The sequence below is a fragment of the Hemitrygon akajei genome, unplaced genomic scaffold (assembly GCF_048418815.1).
Source record: "Hemitrygon akajei unplaced genomic scaffold, sHemAka1.3 Scf000077, whole genome shotgun sequence".
Lineage (NCBI taxonomy): Eukaryota > Metazoa > Chordata > Chondrichthyes > Myliobatiformes > Dasyatidae > Hemitrygon > Hemitrygon akajei.
Window position 1 is genome coordinate 3,677,353 of NW_027331963.1, and position 17,817 is coordinate 3,695,169.

At 45.5% G+C, this 17,817-nt stretch overlaps 1 protein-coding gene across 1 annotated transcript; it reads right to left on the reverse strand.

The window, feature by feature from the left end:
• Window positions 1-1,336: 1,336 nt before the first annotated feature.
• Window positions 1,337-7,119, reverse strand: LOC140722463 (uncharacterized). Its single transcript, XM_073037201.1, has 2 exons — window positions 7,073-7,119; window positions 1,337-4,707 (listed from the first exon to the last, which is right to left on the reverse strand). The coding sequence occupies exon 2, from the start codon at window positions 4,324-4,326 to the stop codon at window positions 3,169-3,171; it is 1,158 nt and encodes a 385-aa protein (XP_072893302.1). The 5' UTR covers window positions 4,327-4,707; window positions 7,073-7,119; the 3' UTR covers window positions 1,337-3,168.
• Between the last annotated feature and the right edge of the window lie 10,698 nt (window positions 7,120-17,817).

Genomic DNA, 17,817 nt, shown 5'->3' on the forward strand with positions numbered 1-17,817 from the left:
CCCAGTCATTTACCCAAACAAGAACTGAAAGACTCTTGGCTGGCTACAGAAAGTGTTTACAAGCTGTGATACTTGCCAAAGGGGGTGTTACTCAGTACTGACAATACAGGGCACACAAACTTTTGCTTCGGGCCCTTTTCCTTCTTTGTTATTTTGAAATTGTAAAAGATGGAACTAAAAATGTAATCTTGCTTAAAATATTAAAGAAATATGTCATCTTTAACTTTATGCCTTTTGTAATCAGGTCATCTCTTACTCGCTTAGCTGTTCACAGGAACAGAAATTTTGACCAGGGGTGCCCAAACGTTTGCATGCCACTGTATATATCCTGTGCCTTCCAAATTGCTTCCAAAAATTCCAGCCATTGCTGCTCCATTTTTGTCCCTGCCCGTGTTCTTTTTAAATCAATTTTGACCAATTTTTCTCTCATGCCTCTCTAATTCTCTTTATTCCACATCTGACTTTAGCTTCTCCTTCTCTAATGTCGGGGTGAATTTGATCATATTAAGAGCACTTGCCCCTAAGTGTTCTTTGGACTTTAGTGACCTAATTAATTCCGGTTCATTACAACAATCCAGAATATCTGATCCCCAAGTGGGCTCAACCACGAGCTGCTCGGAAAAAAAGCATCTTGTAGGCATTCTAGGAAATTCCTCCTCTTGAGACTAACACCATCCTGATTTTCCTAATCACCTGCATGACAATCCCCCATGACTATTGTAACATTGCCCGTATGGCACGTATTTTCTATTTCGCATTGAAATTTGTGGACCTCATTCTTACTACTGTTTGGAGGTCCCTATACAATTCCCATCAAGGATTTTTTTTGTACATTTGCTGTTCTTTGATTCTACCCACATATTCTACACCTTCCAACCCTATGCCACCTCTTTCTAATTATTTTATTTAATATTTTACCAACAGAGCCACACAACCCAATAGCAGCTTGATCTTTCAATAAATATGTAAGTATCTGGGAAACAAGAGGACCTGCAGATGCTAGAAATCTAGAGAACTACACACAAAGTGCTGGAGGAGCTCAGCATGTCAGGCAGCATCTATGGATGGGAATCAACATTTCAGGCCAAGACCCTTCACCGGGACTCTGGGTACCCACGTATCTGGAATATCAACAAGCAAAGAACATAGAAAGTAGTGCGGAATACGGAAAACCTTTGACAAAAGTTAGTTCAAGGCTTTAAAAAACCTACCAAATAGAGCTCAATAATTAGCAAATACAACACAGGCAATAAACATTTTCATCAATACCGACATTGAATTTTTTTAAATAAAAATATCTTGGTCCCATTTCAATCAGTAAAATTTAGAAAGATAAACAAGATCTTAAGAAAGCTTTAGAAAAGACTATTTCCACTCAAACCCACTGAGATTAACACGACCTTGGACAGAAGGAGGAAGAGAAATAACACACATGAGGAAAGATCACACAACAGTCAGATAAAACTTCTAAGTATATGATTTAATCAAAAATGAACTGGATTTAGCACTCCATGTGTGTGTATGCAATCGTGATAAGAAATACAGACCAGAAAACTTAAATGAGAGGCCAACTCAAAAAAATGAATCATCACTCTGGAAGGAAACATTAAACAGTGGAATGAGTATGACCCTCCATGGGAGACATTCCAACGATCTAAGAAGACGAGATGGTGACAAAATTATACGTTAATCAATACATTATTTCAGATAGGACAGTCCATAATAACCATCCGGATATAATATTACAGGATAAACAAGCAGGAACAACTCCCTCAGTAGATAAAGCATTTCCCAATGCACACAAGTTCCTCGACCAGTGGAGCACCTCGCCATGGGTATAGTTTGTGTCATCAGTCAGACAAACAAAAGATTTTCTCTGTCAATCAGCTTCAGAATGTTTCTACTCTGACATTGCCACGCCCCACTTCTGATTTCCTTCTCCTCGACTTCTTCACTCTGCAGAAAACTCAGAGGAAACCTCTTCACCTCAGAGTGGTGTCTGTTTGGAATCCGTCACCACTGGATGATGGATCCAGTGGTGGATCTCACCATCCAGGGAGAGCGAGAGATGAACAACAGTGGAGGATTAAAAAGGATTGTCGTGGAACTGAATCACTGGCAGGGTCCAGCTGGCTTGAGTTGACTCCCTACTGTACACTAGTTGTGTGAAACCTAAATACTGAAGACAGAATTCAAAATAGAACTGATTTATTTGTCTTAGACCCAGAATATTAAACTCCAGTCCATTAAAGGTGAATGTGCAGCAGAAGAAACTGCTCCCATGCCCAGTGACCAGGGTGCATGACAAATATACAGCACGCAGCTTATTGAAACTTTTTCCCCAGTGTGAACCCAGTAGTGTGTCACAAGTATAACATGCTGTAAGGTTTCACTGCTAAAGTAACGGCCTCTCTGTAATGTTTCACTGCTGAGGTAATGGTTTCTCTGTAGCAGCAATGTTTAGGTTGCGACCAGAGATAACAGGGTTTTGGAGTCTGGGACTATCCAATGACAGAAATGTTCTTTCTTGTGAGTCTGGAAGAGAGATTACCACGGGCTTTTGCCAGGGAGACATGAGAAGATGCAAATGGAGAGAGTGGGCACATTTTCTTTTTTTCAATTTTCTTTACTAATGCTATGGTCAAAGTAAGAATTATAAAGCTCAATCATTTAATCACATATTGTTTACTGTTTGTTATTTCAGCATACTAATTTGTAACGGGGACACCTCAAGCAGCATCCACCCAAACGAGATTTGTTAAGTTTGACCGGGCTGGGGTGGGGGGCTATCACCCCGTATATTAAGCTGCTGGCCGAGGCGAGAGTTACATAAGCTTAGATGACTGAGTGGATCGCTTCCCTCATTCTCAGCAGGTGAACGGCCTCTCCACAGTGTGAACTCAATGGTGCACATTTGGTTGATTTGGCTGTGAAAATCTCCTCCTAAAGTCTGCGCAGGTGATCAGTCTCTACCCAGTGTGAACAACGCTGCTGTCTGTAGATGAGCTGACTCAGTGAATCCCACACACTGAGCAGGTGAACAGCCCAGTATGAACTGGTGTACCAATAGGTCGGATCACCCACTGAATCCCTTCCCACAGTCGGAGCAGGTGAACGGCCGCTCCCCAGTGTGAACTCGCTGATGTGCCATTAGGATGGATGACCGAGTCAATCCCTTCCCATAGTCGAACAGGTGAACCGCCTCTCTCCAGTGTGAACTCTCTGATGTACCTTCAGTTGAGATGACCGAGTGAATCCCTTCCCACATTCTGAGCAGGTGAACGGCTGATCCCCACTGTGAACTTGCTGGTGTGCCATTAGGATGGATGACTGAGTGAATCCCTTCCCACAGTCTAAGCAGGTGAACGGCCTCTCTCCAGTGTGAACTCTCTGATGTACCTTCAGTTTAAATGACTGAGTGAATCCCTTCCCACACACTGAGCAGGTGAACGGCCTCTCCCCAGTGTGAACTCGCTGATGTACCTTCAGTTGGGATGAGCAAGTGAATCCCTTCTCACAGTCTGAGCAGATGAACGGCCGCTCCCCAGTGTGACCTCGCTGATGTACCTTCAGTTTGTATGAGAAAGTGAATCCCTTCCCACAATCTGAGCAGGTGAACGGCCTCTCCCCAGTGTGAACGCGCTCATGTACCTTCAGTAGGGATGAGCAAGTGAATCCCTTCCCACAGTCTGAGCAGGTGAATGGCCTCTCGCCAGTGTGAACTCGCTGATGTACCTTCAGTTCAGATGAATGATTGAATCCCTTCCCGCAGTTTGAGCAGGTGAATGGCCTCTCCCCAGTGTGAACTCTCTGATGTACCTTCAGCTCGGATGAGCAAGTGAATCCCTTCCCACAGTCTGAGCAGGTGAACGGGCGCTCTCCAGTGTGAACTCGCTGATGTCTCAGTAGGTGAGATGAGCAAGTGAATCCCTTCCCACAGTCTGAGCAAGTGAATGGCCTCTCTCCAGTGTGAACTGACTGGTGTCTCAGTAGGTGAGATGAGCAAGTGAATCCCTTCCCACACTCTGAGCAGGTAAATGGCCTCTCTCCAGTATGAACTGACTGGTGTGCCAGTAGGTCGGATGACTGAGTGAATCCCTTCCCACAGTCTGAGCAGGTGAATGGCCTCTCCCCAGTGTGAACTCGCTGATGTACCTTCAGTTGGGATGAGCAAATGAATCCCTTCCCACAGTCTGAGCAGGTGAAAGGCCTCTCTCCAGTGTGAACTGACTGGTGTCTCAGCAGGTGAGATGATTTAGTGAATCCCTTCCCACAGACTGAGCAGGTGAATGGCCGCTCCCTAGTGTGAACTCGCTGGTGAGCCATTAGGTCAGATGACCGAGTGAATCCGTCCCCAAAAATTCAGCAGATGACCAGCCTCTGCCTAGAGAGAACTGACCGGTGTGTCCACAGGTGGTATGACCAACTGAATGCCTTCTCGCCTACAGAACAGATGAATGGCTTTGCCCAGTGTGAACTTGCTGATGTACCTTCAGTTGAAATGACTGACTAAATCCACTCCCAGTGTCCCAGCAAATGACGAGCACACCAGTTGGTCAGATGATTGAGTGAATCCTTCCCCACAGTCTGAGCAGGAAGGATGATTGAGTGAATCCCTTGCTCCTCTCTTAAATATCTGGACAGAGACAGCAAAACTGGCATGTTGTGTTTGAGATTCCCGTAGACAAATTCCTTGTCATTTTTAACCTGTGAAAAGATTTACAAAATCCATCAATGGGTGAAGGACAACATTTCAGATGAAATGACTTGAGTTGTCAAGGTGTGATCTGACATCACAGTGAAGTTCAACTCAAGTTGGAGAGAGAAATAATCTTGTACCTTGGCTCAGTGCTGGTATCTGGAATGACCATTAAATTCTTTGATGCTCTTCCCGTCTCTATAATAATAGGGCATTTCTGCCATCTGCAATCTGTAAACATCACCAAGCATTTCACATGGTGTGTACGCACCGGCTGTGTTGTGAAAAGAGCACAGCAGCACCTCTTTCACCTCAGACAGTATTTAGAACTTTGGGATGGGGCCACTGAGGACTTTCTACAGGGACACAATTGAGAGCATTGTGACTGGCTGCATCACTGCCTGGTATGGGAACTGTACCTCCCTTAATCGCAGGAAACTGCAGAGAGTGGTGCAGATAGCCCAGCTCATCAGTAGATGTGAACTTCCCACTATTCAGTACATTTACACAGACAGGTGTGTAAAAAGTGCCCAAAGGATATCAGGGACCAAATTCACCACAACCACAAACTGTTCCTGCTGCTACCATCCAGGAAGCAGTATCACAGCAAAAGGACCAACAGACTCCGGGACATCATATTCCACAAGGCCATCAGACTGATTAATTCATGCTGATACAATTGCATTTTGATGTTATATTGACTGTCCTCTGTACAGACTATCTATTATAAATTACACATTGCACATTTAGATGGAGACGTAACGTAAAGATTTCTACTCCTCACGTTTATGAAGTATGTATTTAATAAAGTCAATTCAATTCAATTCACCCTCTCCACTATCTGTTCTGTCATTCTGGCTCCCATTCCCCCTACAACTTATTTTAACCACTTCACCCCCCCCCACCCCAACATTACCTCTAGCAAGTTTTACTACTAGGATATTAGTCCCTTCTTGTTCTGTTCCCCTAACTAACCAATCCCCTATCACCCCTCTGACTTTCCTCTGCCAGGCAATTCCCCCCAACAGTTTCTAAAGTGGTCCACCTGTTGCTGTGTTGGATAGCAACAAGAGTACTCGGCGATGGCTATTTAACCTCATTCCCCTTCCTGACTCTCACCCAGTTTCCTGTGTCCTGAACCTTGGGTGTAACTCATCTCACTTCATGTCATATCCATCACTCCCCTCCATCTGCTGGATGATCTGGAATTCACCCATTTCATGATCCAACTCCTTAAAGTGCTGGATTACAAGCTGAAGCTGGATGCACATCTTGTAGGTGAGGACATCAGGGACACTGGAGGTCTCCCCACCTTCCTGCCAATGTCCCCTCTGATTTGTAATGACCAGTGTGCATGTAAAGCTTGTACTGTGCATTTTTAGCTAGTGACAACATGTGCGCAGTGTATTTTATTATCATTCAGCTGTATTCATTTTCACTGTCAATAGGAACTTTGATCTCCTCTGGGTTTGGTCCAGTTCATCTGCACTCTCACACAACCTACGTAGCAGGCCTGTAACGGGTAATGAATGATTTTCTCACCAAAGCTTTTGCACATTGTACATATGTGGTTTGCTAGCTAAATTACACTTTTAAAAAGTCAGATTTCCAAATATCACTCCACTGCTTCCCACTTGCAAATTCTCCAGCAACTTTAGCACCACCACATGCACACAGGTATCACCAGTTTCTGGACTCTACATAGACATTTCCTCTGAACTCTCCCCCAAGTGACTAACGGTGGTGAACTCAGTGATGGCAATCCCAATGAATATGAAGGGAAGGGCAGTAGTCTGTCTCATTGGAGTCTGGCACATTTGTGATGCGAAAGCTGCTTGTTTCCCAGGGCAAAGGTGTTTGATATCATTATGTAACCAGAGAGAATGGGACAAAACATGTTCTCACTGGTAGAAAAGTCGAGAACAAAAGGAGGTAGAACAAGCAACACACACAAAATGCTGGAGGAACTCAGCAGGCCAGGCAACATCTATGGAAAAGAGTAATAATGCTGAATACCTCCGGCATTTTGTGAGTGTTGCTTGGATTTCCAGCATCTGCAGATTTTCTCTTGTTAGTGATTGGAGGTAGAACAAAGGCGATTTTCTCAACTGGTGATGTAAAAGATTTTGTTCCCTTTCTCGGAGTTCCAAATCTTTGCATTTAGATAGCTGGAGCTCAGCTCTGTCTGAGAGATCCATCGGTTCCCATTCCCTCATCAGCCGGAAGCTCCCCGGGGCCCGTGTACGGATCGTGGGGCTGAGAGACAGGGAAGAGGGCAGGGCTGTCCTGGGATTGCGGGTCACGGTTTTCGAAGTTCACAGGAATTGCCCTGAAAAAGGTGTTTAAGATTAAAAGACTGAGAATCGCTCTTACCTGCAACCGATATCTGCAAGGCCTTGTGTACTGCGCGCATGCGTGATATTCGGAGACGTCACAGCCCTGACGCCTGCGCATTTCATCGGTGCTTCAAAGCCGGTCAAAATTTTTTAACGCAGGACTTTATGGGTAATGTTGGTGCCATTAAACATTTCTGCAAGCAGTGGATCAATGTCCATACCTCAGTTTTTTTCGTGTGTGTGTAGAAAAATCTGTAGCTGTTTTAACGCAGTGATGCACCATCAATAACTCACTCTGAGACGTAGGAAACGAGGTATCGGCTTTTATTGACTGGAAGAATGAACAACACTACATCCTGGGGAATGAGGCTGGGCAACAGGCCTCAGTCGCCTTTATACAGGGGTCTGTGGGAGGAGCCACAGGAGCAGTCAGCAGGGGTCTGTGGGAGGAGCCACAGCAGCAGTCAGCAGGGGTCTGTGGGAGGAGCCACAGGAGCAGTCAGCAGGGGTCTGTGGGAGGAGCCACAGGAGCAGTCCAGACAGGTATATGTAGTTCACCACACGCAGAAAGCGGCTTCCAGAAACAATATACTCAATTTCAACGTGCAGCTCATGCCAAAGTAAAATGCAGATATAAAACACAGGAGATTCTGCAGTTGCTGGAAATACAGAGACGCACACACACAAAATGCTGGAGGAACTCTGCAGTTCAGGCAGCAACTAAGCAGCGGAGTACACAGTGTAGGCATGCTGAAGGGGCTCGGTCTAAACGTTGTCTATTTATTCCTCTCCACAATTGCTGCCGGATCTCTTGATTTCCTCCAGTACTTTGCAGAAAATAACCACCAATTTTTTCGGTCAACCAGTTTCCAAATGTTTCTTTTGTAGCCACATCCTGCTGGTCTGATTCCTCCTCCTCCTCGTAAACTCTAGACCCCATCTCTCTCTGGAGCCCCAAAGCCCTGACTCAGGCTGGCAACTCTTTGGTTTCTGACACTGCACCATCGAAGATTCACTCGCTAGTCTGCTGTCAGACTTTAGAGGTGCTCTGTGTTACGAGACCGCAGGTTCGTTTACTGTGAGTGTCGCTTTAAGTGCCTGAGTGAGGCGGGGCTGTGACGTCAGACACAAGCTGCGGCAGCCTGAGGGAGCGGGAGCGGGAGAGGGAGAGGGAGACAAGCTGTTGGAACTTCAGCGTGTGACTGCTCTAGGCTGCAACTCTTCCATGCCCAAAAGGTTGGGTTGATCTGATCATTGGCATGCAGTGCACAACGGATGTGTGACTGTCACTTCCTATCATCCATTTGTGTGGATTTGTTGGAGTGTCCTGTGGTATCACTTTTGTTGGCCCTTACCTGGAATCCGGGTGTTCTGTGGTAACCACTTGAAGACGATATTCCTGTCACCGTCACCTGGTGATATTTCTAAGTGGATTTCGGAACTAATCGACGGATAAGATCTTCGGCGGCTGTTATTTCGTTTACCCGGCGTGGAATGTGTGTGGAATTCTTCGTAATTGCCTTCTCTCTACATGTTCGTGTGGATTTACAAATCTCTCCTCTCACTCACTTATTCCGTGGATTACTGAACTTTTCTACTTTACCATCATAAGGCTTTAAGCATTGTTTCCCAAGCTTGATAGTTTGGGAGCTATATATACGCATTACACTGTTAACTTCTGTTTATTTCGTTTAATTTTTTATATTTGGAGTGGATACTAATGAAGATAGTGATTTTAACATCGAAACCAGACTCCGTTAGTGATCTGTTGCAACGTACCAATTGCAACAACCCAGCTGTCTGAGGCACAGTCCTTTAAAATTGGTGAAAATGACCCAAAACGTTGAAAAGAGCAGAGAAGGAGTTTAACCAGCTTCGTCGGCAGCCCTGAAGAACGTCACAACCACAGTGAGCTCATCGTCTTATTCAGCCCGGAGAAAATCATGCAGGAAATTCATGCAGGTGTATAAGATGATGAGAGGCATTGGTCGTGTGGATAGTCAGAGGCTTTTTCCCAGGGCAGAAACGGCTAACACGAGGGGGAATAGGTTTAAGCTGCTTGGAAGTCGGTACAGAGGAGATGTCAGAGCTAATTTTTTTTAAGCAGAGTGGTGTGTGTGTCTGTGGAATGCACTGCCAGCTACGGTGGTAGAGGCGGATACAATAGGGTCTTTTAAGAGACTCTTAGATAGGTACATGGAGCTTAGGAAAATAGGTGGCTATGCGGTAGGGTAATTCTAAGCAGTTTCTAGAGTAAGTTACATGGTCGGCACAACATTCTGTGCCAAAGCATCGGTAATATGTTATAGATTTCTGTGATTTTATGAAATTGAAGAGAAATCTCCTATCCGACGGAGTGGTGACTAGTTGCAACCTGTCATCTCAGGGAGGGTGAGAGGGGAACGACAGGGATAGATTTTCATATACTGATATGGAACAGAAACATGGGCAGGGACCAGCTGGGCCGAGTGGCCTCTCAAGCGAGACACGGGATTTTATACAGAACTGATTTATCTTTCACAGATCCACAATATTAAACACCAGTCTAGTTTAAGGCTAACATCAGCAGAACGGACTCCTCCAATGCTCAGTCACCAGGGTTCAGTCCTGGGTGCGATGAGCAGCCGCAAGAACTGCAGAATCTGACAGTAACAGTCCCTCATGAACCTGCAGCTGCCTTCAGTTACCGTGATCGTTAAACATTTAACACGGAGCTGATTTGAACTTCCTCCCTGATGTGAAGTTGCTGGTGTTGCAGCAGCTGGGATGATTGAGTAAAACTCTTTGCTCACTCCGGACAGAAATGTGGCCTCTATTTATTGTGAACTCACCGGAGCATCACAAGGTGGGTTAACTGAGTGAGTCTCTTCGCACACACGGAGCAGGTGAACGGCCACTTCCCAGTGTGAAGCTGTTGGTGTATCTGAGATGGCTGACGGAATCCCTTCCAAAATGAGAGCCAGTGAATGACGTCACAGTGCTCTGAACGTCATGAGATGTATCCAATCAGGTCACGGACATGGACACGTGATCGGGCTCTCCTTGTAGCGAGTGGGGCGCTGTCTTCTCCGGCATCTCCGCCTCCACATTCAAGCATCGGCGGCATTCAAGCGCTGGTGAACTGACAGATACAGCGGAACTAACGTGCTGTTGTGTTTGTGAGTCCCATAGACAAATCCTTTGCCTTTTCTACAGTGTTAAAAGCTTACAAAGCACGTCAGTGGGTGAAGGACAACATTTCAACTGAAATAATTTTAGTCTCCATGGTGCCTTCTGATTAAAACACTGTCACATCTCAAAACAATTTAGAGGAACAAGATTACATCTTCTAACTGGCCACAGTTCCGGCATCAGGCACAATATCAAACTCTCTGCTTCCCTCTCTGTATCAAAATTGATTATTCCTCCCCTTCATCAGTCTGTGACTTGGCTCAGTTTGTCTGTCTCCTTCGCATTCTGAGCATGCGCCACACACCTACTGAGATCACATTTTATTTACACGGCTGTGACGAGAGACTTTCTGATTATTATGTCCCTCCCGGCATTTGACGGTGGTAAACTCAGAGTCAGCAATGGTATTGAACATCTGGAGTAGGTGATTAGGCTTTGTCGTTGGAGATCGATAAACTGCCGGTAGTGTGTGTCTGGATGAGTGGGTCGTTTTCAGACTGGAAGGAGGTAGCGTTTGGAGTACCCCAGAGATCAGTCTCTGCCCACAGTTGTTCACAGTTTAATGTCCTGGCGGAGGCAGCGAGATGTGAGATGTCCCAGTCTGCTGGTGACGCAGAAAGAGTGGAGTTGGGGGAGGCTATTCACATGCAATTTCGTAGCTTTGCAATCTGTACATAGTGCACTGTGGGGCTGCAGTGGCGGGTTCCAATCTGCTAATTAGATTTGCTGACGGCACTACATTGATCCACCGGATCCCAAATAATAACGAAGCAGCCGACAGAGAAGAAGTCATCACCCCGACACAGTGGTGTCAAGAATACAACCTCTCCCTCATTGTGTCAAAAACAAAGTTGCTAGTTGTGGATTACAGGAGGAATGGAGACAGGGACCAAATTCAACATTTGCAAGTCTGTTATTGATACAAAATGCACATTTTAATATTGATCCTGACACAATGTATTTTATATCTTGTTAATGACATAAAACATATATATAGATTGTGTTACATACCCCGTAATGGGTTAACAGACCAGCAGAAATGGAAGGATAAGTTGGAGACTGGTGGTACTGTAACTAAAGATGTTTATTAGTAAACGAAGCAAAACAATATCAAAAATGCAAATATATATGTAAAACAGGTTAGCAATAATAAACATAGAAGTGTAGGAATAATAATCAATAATAATAAACAAGCTCTATCAATGTCTAGGGGTAAATGAATTGTCATAGAAGAATATAAACTCAAGTTCGTGCTGCGGGGGGGGGGAGAGAGAGAGAGAGAGAGAGAGAGAGGGAGAGAGAGAGAGAGAGAGAGAGAGAGAGAGAGAGAGAGAGAGAGAGAGAGAGAGAGAGATTCAGCAGCTGTAGCAGGCAAACGTTCTGTTGTCTTCGTGTTCCGTTGTTGACATTCGGTTATGACCCCTCCGTTCTCGGCTGGACCGTTCTTCCGTGGTGGACTCGTCACTCTGGCATGAGTGGACACACACACAAGTCCCCACCAGCCCTGCCGTCACACTGTGAGCTTTGTGACCGATCTCCTGATTCGGTCCTCTAAGCCCCCACCTTCCTGTGGGTGCACAACACTCTTTTAGTGTCCACTGGTGTGTCTGAGGGTTTCTCCACAGACCCGTCTTTTAACCCCACTGACGGGGTATCAGCCATCCATCAACTCAATATGTCTATGTCCATCAAACTAGGCCACTTCTGCTGTCTCCTCAGGAATGTTAACGAACAAAGAAACGTCCTTGTAGCGAAAGGTAAATAATCCGTGAAGAGCAAAAAAAAATCTGTAGCAGATGTCTCTACCTCTGTTCTTAATCTCTCTCTCTCTCATTAGCAGCATAGTTCACGGGGGGGGGGGGGGGGGGGTTAGCTCTGAACCACATTTCCAACTGGTTTGTTCAGCACTCATAACAATTGTTACTGACAGAGAATTGTATAATTTGTGTTCCGTGTGTTATCTGAATGTACTTGCCTGTGATGCTGCCACAAGTCAGTGTTTCTCTGTACCTGTACCTTCCCGTACTTGTGCACTTGGCAATAAATTCAACAGGACCTGAGAAATCTCAGTGAGATTTGATTAGTGATGATCATCTTGGCAGCTCGGTAGGTCGAATGTATGAGACAGTACACTGTTAAATGAAAAACACTGAACAGTGTCGATGATCAGAGGGATCTTAGACTCCGAGTTCATCGCTCCCTGAAAGAGACAGCACAGATTGATCAGGTGGTTAAGAATGCAAATGGCGTGGTTGTCTTTATTAGTTGAAGCATTGAGTTCAAAAGTCGGGAAGTTGTGTTGCGGCTGTTACGAGCCTGCGGTCGTACTGTGACTGTTTCTTTAAGAGCGGCCCGTCCCTTTGAATGTGCGACAGTGACATCGACAAGGTAAGTATCCTTGGTGACATCTCAACTTGCTGGCATTTGGAGTTGGATGAAGCAAAGTAGGAAGAGAAAGAGACAGAGACATAGAGGAAGAGGGAGGAGAGAAGGGAAGTGGGAGAGAGAGACAGAGAGAGAACAGGCTTTGTGGTGGTATTGAGAGAGACAAACTGAGTTAGAGAGTGCAACAAGAGGCTGTTGGAGTGTTAGCGAGACAGACTGAGGAGGGATGGGAGGGAAGTGGCGGAGGCAAGAAACAGAGGGGAGAGACGGGGGCGACAACCAGTGAGGGATGGCGGAAAATGGGACGGACGTGGGTGAGAAATAAACGGGGAGTGAGTGAGGGGGCAGAAAGAGGCGTGGGAGAGAATGACAGTGGAGAGAGATTGGAGGGAATGGGGATGGAAGAGAGATGGGGAGTTGAACTGGGAAAGAAACCAGGGATTGAGATGGGGGAGATACTCAAGGGAATGTGATGGGCTCTTTGATATCTCTATTGATCAGTGAGAGAGAAACGGACAGGGATCGAAAAGGGCCACTCATTTTAAATGGAGACATATAGAAATTTCTAAAATTCTAAATCTTCCAAGTAAATTCCTTTCGGATCAGCAAAGTGTCTATCTAGCTATCTATCTATCTGAGTGTAGGCAGGTGGGTGGGTACATTTGAGGTGGAGATAGACGGGGATGGGAACAGAAGCATAGATCAGACATGGCCGTGTTGAATAAACATAATATCATAAGACGTCCTCCTCATCTCTCTTCTGAATTGATTTCCCTGTAGTCTTGAGGGTGTACCCCTGGTCCTGGGCTCCACATTATGGGAAACATCCTCTCCATAACCACCATACCTCGGCTTTTCAGTATTTAGGAAACCCACCCCGCAACACCAACACATCCCCCACCCCCCCCCATAATTCTAAACTCCAGCGGGAACAGGCACAGAGACATCAAATACCATGAGCTGTGGTCTTGTTAAGCAGCTTCAGCTGCAGCACCTGGTTCAAGACCATCTGAAAATCCAAACAAACAACACCCACCGCCTTTCTTATTTCACCTGTTAACGGATTCAGCAACAATAAATATAAGAGTGAGGCAGGTTTTTTTTTATAACAAATAAAACATTTATTAAACACTGAAAAACCCCCAAAAGTAAACAAACCACTCAAGTAACCGGAAGTCAGCTGCTGTGCGGCAGATTAAACAGTTCTTAAAGCGATGTTGCAAAAACAGTTCTTCAAAGTAGTATTGCACAAGTTCAAAATGCTTACAGTCCATTTAAGGGAGAGACTTTTTAAGACGATTTAAATTCTCTTTCACGTCGTGTCGTTGCGATTCCCAGTCGAACTACTTTTCCCACGAAGAATTTACGAAGATGAAAAATGAAACGGCTTAAAGGCACTGACCTTTCCTTTACAACACTGTTCCCAATCCTTTCTGCTAGTCACAGGGATTAACACGGGGACATTCAACGAATTCCTTCTGAATGAGGATCAAACAAGGTCGAATCTGTTTCACCATCGAAATCGACTTTCCTCGATCTGTTAACTCCCGAACTCCGACCTTCACTCTCCACTGATTTTTAACTAGCAGTATTATAAAGAAACTGCTGGCAATGACCTTTTAAACTTTGGGCATTAAATAAAACTCCATCTTTCAACTAAACTGCGTCATAACATTAAATCACGCAGTGGCATGAAGTCAACATGGCAAATCCAGCCACGAACTGCCCCTCCTCATAGGGAGGGGTCCTCCTTTTATACACTGTAAAAAAAACCTGTCACATGACCTCTACTGACGAGGGGAAATGACGTCACTCCACCATGACAAGACCATTACCTCAAGTCCAGTATAGCTTCAACACCTGTCACGTGACAAGTACACCACTGTCACGGGTAGGTAACACACCAAAGGATTCCAACAGATTTGTCTGGGAAGATTTCAGCTGAGGAAAACCATGCCGACTTTGGCCGTACAGGGGAGGATTTAAAAGAACTGTCATTGAGGAGGAGGAGAAGATGGCGGCACAACGCAGCACACACGGCCTCTCTGGAGAATGATGTCTGTTGCTTGTTAAGTACAGCTTTGTATCTGTATATTAAGTATAATATTATTGTATAATAAGTATCCTGATTTGATGGAGACAGACGTGAGAGCGTGGAGGAACATCTGGAGAAACTTCTGAAATGCCCGCTTCGCTGCTGCTGCTACTGTGCGGTTCGGAATCTCCGGAGGAGAAGGCCTCCGAGACCTCGGCTTTGCTTGTTTCGGTGGCCAGGACGAGGTCGAAGGCGCTCGGGAGGCTGTATCGCAGGCTCGAAATTTTCGGACGGATTCAGAGTCTGCTGTGGTCCGGTCCTTCCAAGGCATCAGTTTGTCGGTGCCTGGGAGTTTATGGCAGGGAGAGTTTCTCCCTTTTGCTGCCTGATATCGGGACTATTGGAGTCGATCGGGACTTGAGACTTTCTCTTAAACCGTGCCCATGCTCTACTTTTATCAAATTATGGTATTGCTTTGCACTGCTGTAACTATATGTTATAATTATGTGTTTTTTTTGTCAATGTGAGTCTTTGGTTTGTCCTGTTTTTTATGTGATATCATTCTGGAGGAACATTGTATCATTTCATAATGCATGCATGCATTTCTAAATGACAATAAACGAGGACTGAGTGTCCTCATAATCTAATGGAACAGAATCACTGGCAGGGTCCAGCTGGCCAGGGTTGACTCTCTACTGTACACGAGATGTGTAACAAATTCACTTAAGTACCAAAGAAAGAGTTTAAAATAAACTGATTTATTTGTCTCAGATCCAGAATATTAAACTCCAGTCCCGTTAAAGGTGAATGTGCAGCAGAAGAAACTCCTCCCATGCCCAGTGACCAGGGTGCAGAACTGGGTGTGGTGAGCAGCAGCAATAGTTGCAGAGTTCAGCTCCGACAGTCACTCCCGAAATTGCATTCAGCAACGGTGATGGACAAATATCCAGCATGCAGCTCATTGAAACTTCCTCCCCAGTGTGAACCCGGTAGTGTGTGGTAAGTGTAACATGCTGTAAGGTTTCACTGCTGATGTAATGACCTCTCTGTAATGTTTCACTGCTGAGGCAATGGTTTCTCTGTAGCAGCAATGCTTGGTTAAGACCAGAGAAAACAGGGTTTTGGAGTGCAGGGCTATCCGATGAGAGAAACCTTTTTTGTGAGTCAGGAAGAGAGATTTTCATGGTCTTTTGCTGGGGACAGATGAGAAGACGTGAATGGAGAGAGTGGGCCCTTTTTCTTTTTTTTTGTTTGTTTACTTTACTAACCCTATAGTCAAAGTAAGAATGATAAATCTCAATTGCTTAATCACATATTGTGTACTGTTTGTAATTTCGGGGTACTGATTTGTAACAGGGAAGACATCACACAGCATCCACCCAAATGAGATTTCTTAAGTTTGGCCGGGCTGGGGGGCGATCAACTCCGAAATTAAGCTGCCAGCCAAAGTGAGAGTTACATAAGGTTAGCTGACTGAGTGAATCGCTTCCCACGTTCACAGCAGGTGAACAGCCTCGCCCCAGTGTGAACTCAATGATGCACATTTTGTTGATCTGGCTGAGAGAATCTCTTCCCAAGGTCTGAGCAGGAGATCGGCCTCTACCCAGTGTGAACTCGCTGGTGTCTCTGTAGTTGGGATGACCGTCTGAATCCCTTCCCACAGTCCAAGCAGGTGAACGGCCACTGCCCGGTGTGAATTGACTGGTGTGCCAGTAGGATGGATGATTGAGTAAATCCCTTCGCGCATTCTGAACAGGTGAATGGCCTCTCTCCAGCGTGAACTCGTCGATGTACCTTCAGTTTAGATGAGCATGTGAATCCCTTCCCACAGTCTGAGCAGGTGAATGGCCTCTCTCCCGTGTGAACTGACTTGTGTACCAGTAGGTCAGATGACTGGTGTCTCTGTAGTTGAGATGACCGAGTGAATCCTTTCCCACAGTCTGAGCATGTGAATGGCCTCTCTCCAGTGTGAACTCGCTGATGTATCTTCAGGTCAAATGAGCAAGTGAATCCCTTCCCACAGTCTGAGCAGGTGAACGGCCACTCCCCAGTGTGAACACGCTGATGTACCTTCAGGTTAGATGACCGAATGAATCCTTTCCCACAGTCCGAGCAGGTGAACAGCCTCTCCCCAGTGTGAACTCGCTGATGTACCTTCAGGTTAGATGAGCAAGTGAATCCCTTCCCACAGTCGGAGCAGGTGAACGGCCTCTCTCCAGTGTGAACTCGCTGGTGTACCTTCAGTGCTGATGACCGAGTGAATCCTTTCCCACAGTCCGAGCAGATGAATGGCCGCTCCCCGATATGAACACGTTGGTGAGCCATTATGTCAGATGACTGAGTGAATATTTCCCCACAAATTCAGTAGATGAGCAACTTCTGCCCAGTGTGAACTGACTGGTGTGTCCACAGGCGGGAAGACTGACTAAATCCCTTCTCTCACGCACAGAACAGGTGAATGGCATTGTCCTAGTATGAACTTGCTAATGTATCTTTAGTCGAAATGACCAAGCGAATCCCACAGTCTCAGCAGGAAGGATTATCGAGTGAGTCCCTTGCTCCAATTATTAAATATCTCGATAGAGACAGCAAAGCTGGTGTGTTCTGTTTGAGATTCCTGTAGACAAATTCCTTGTCATTTTTAACATGTAAAAGGATTCACAAAATCCATCAATGGCTGTAGAACAACATTTCAGATGAGATCACTTGAGTAGTCAAGGTGTGATCTGGAATTACACAGTTACAGTGAAGTTCAACCCAAGTTGGCATCTTCTAACTGGGCACAGTGCTGGTATCTGGAATGAGCATTGAATTCTCTGATGCTCCTCCTGTCTCTATAAGAATGGGGCATTTCTGCCATCTGCAATCTGTGACTTGGCTCAGTTTGACTCTCTCCATGGGTATTATTTGGTTTCCACTGAGCTGCAGGGGTTCCTGGCCCCACAGTAACTGAAACACTCTCACACAAATAGCGGGCAGTGCATTCCATGCACCCACCACTCTCTGTGTAAAAAACTTACCACTGGCATCCCCTTGGTATCTATTTCCAAGCACCTTAAAACTATGCCCCCTCATGTTAGCCATTTCAGTCCTGGGAATAAAACCTCTGGTTATCCACACGATCAATGCCCCTCATCATCTTATACACCTAAAAAATGCTCTAAACATAGACAAGGTCATTAAACATTGCT

Coding starts and splice junctions, on each gene's coding strand:
- LOC140722463 (XM_073037201.1), bottom strand. CDS start 4,326: ATGGCTCACCAGCGAGTTCACACTAGGGAGCGGCCATTCACCTGCTCA.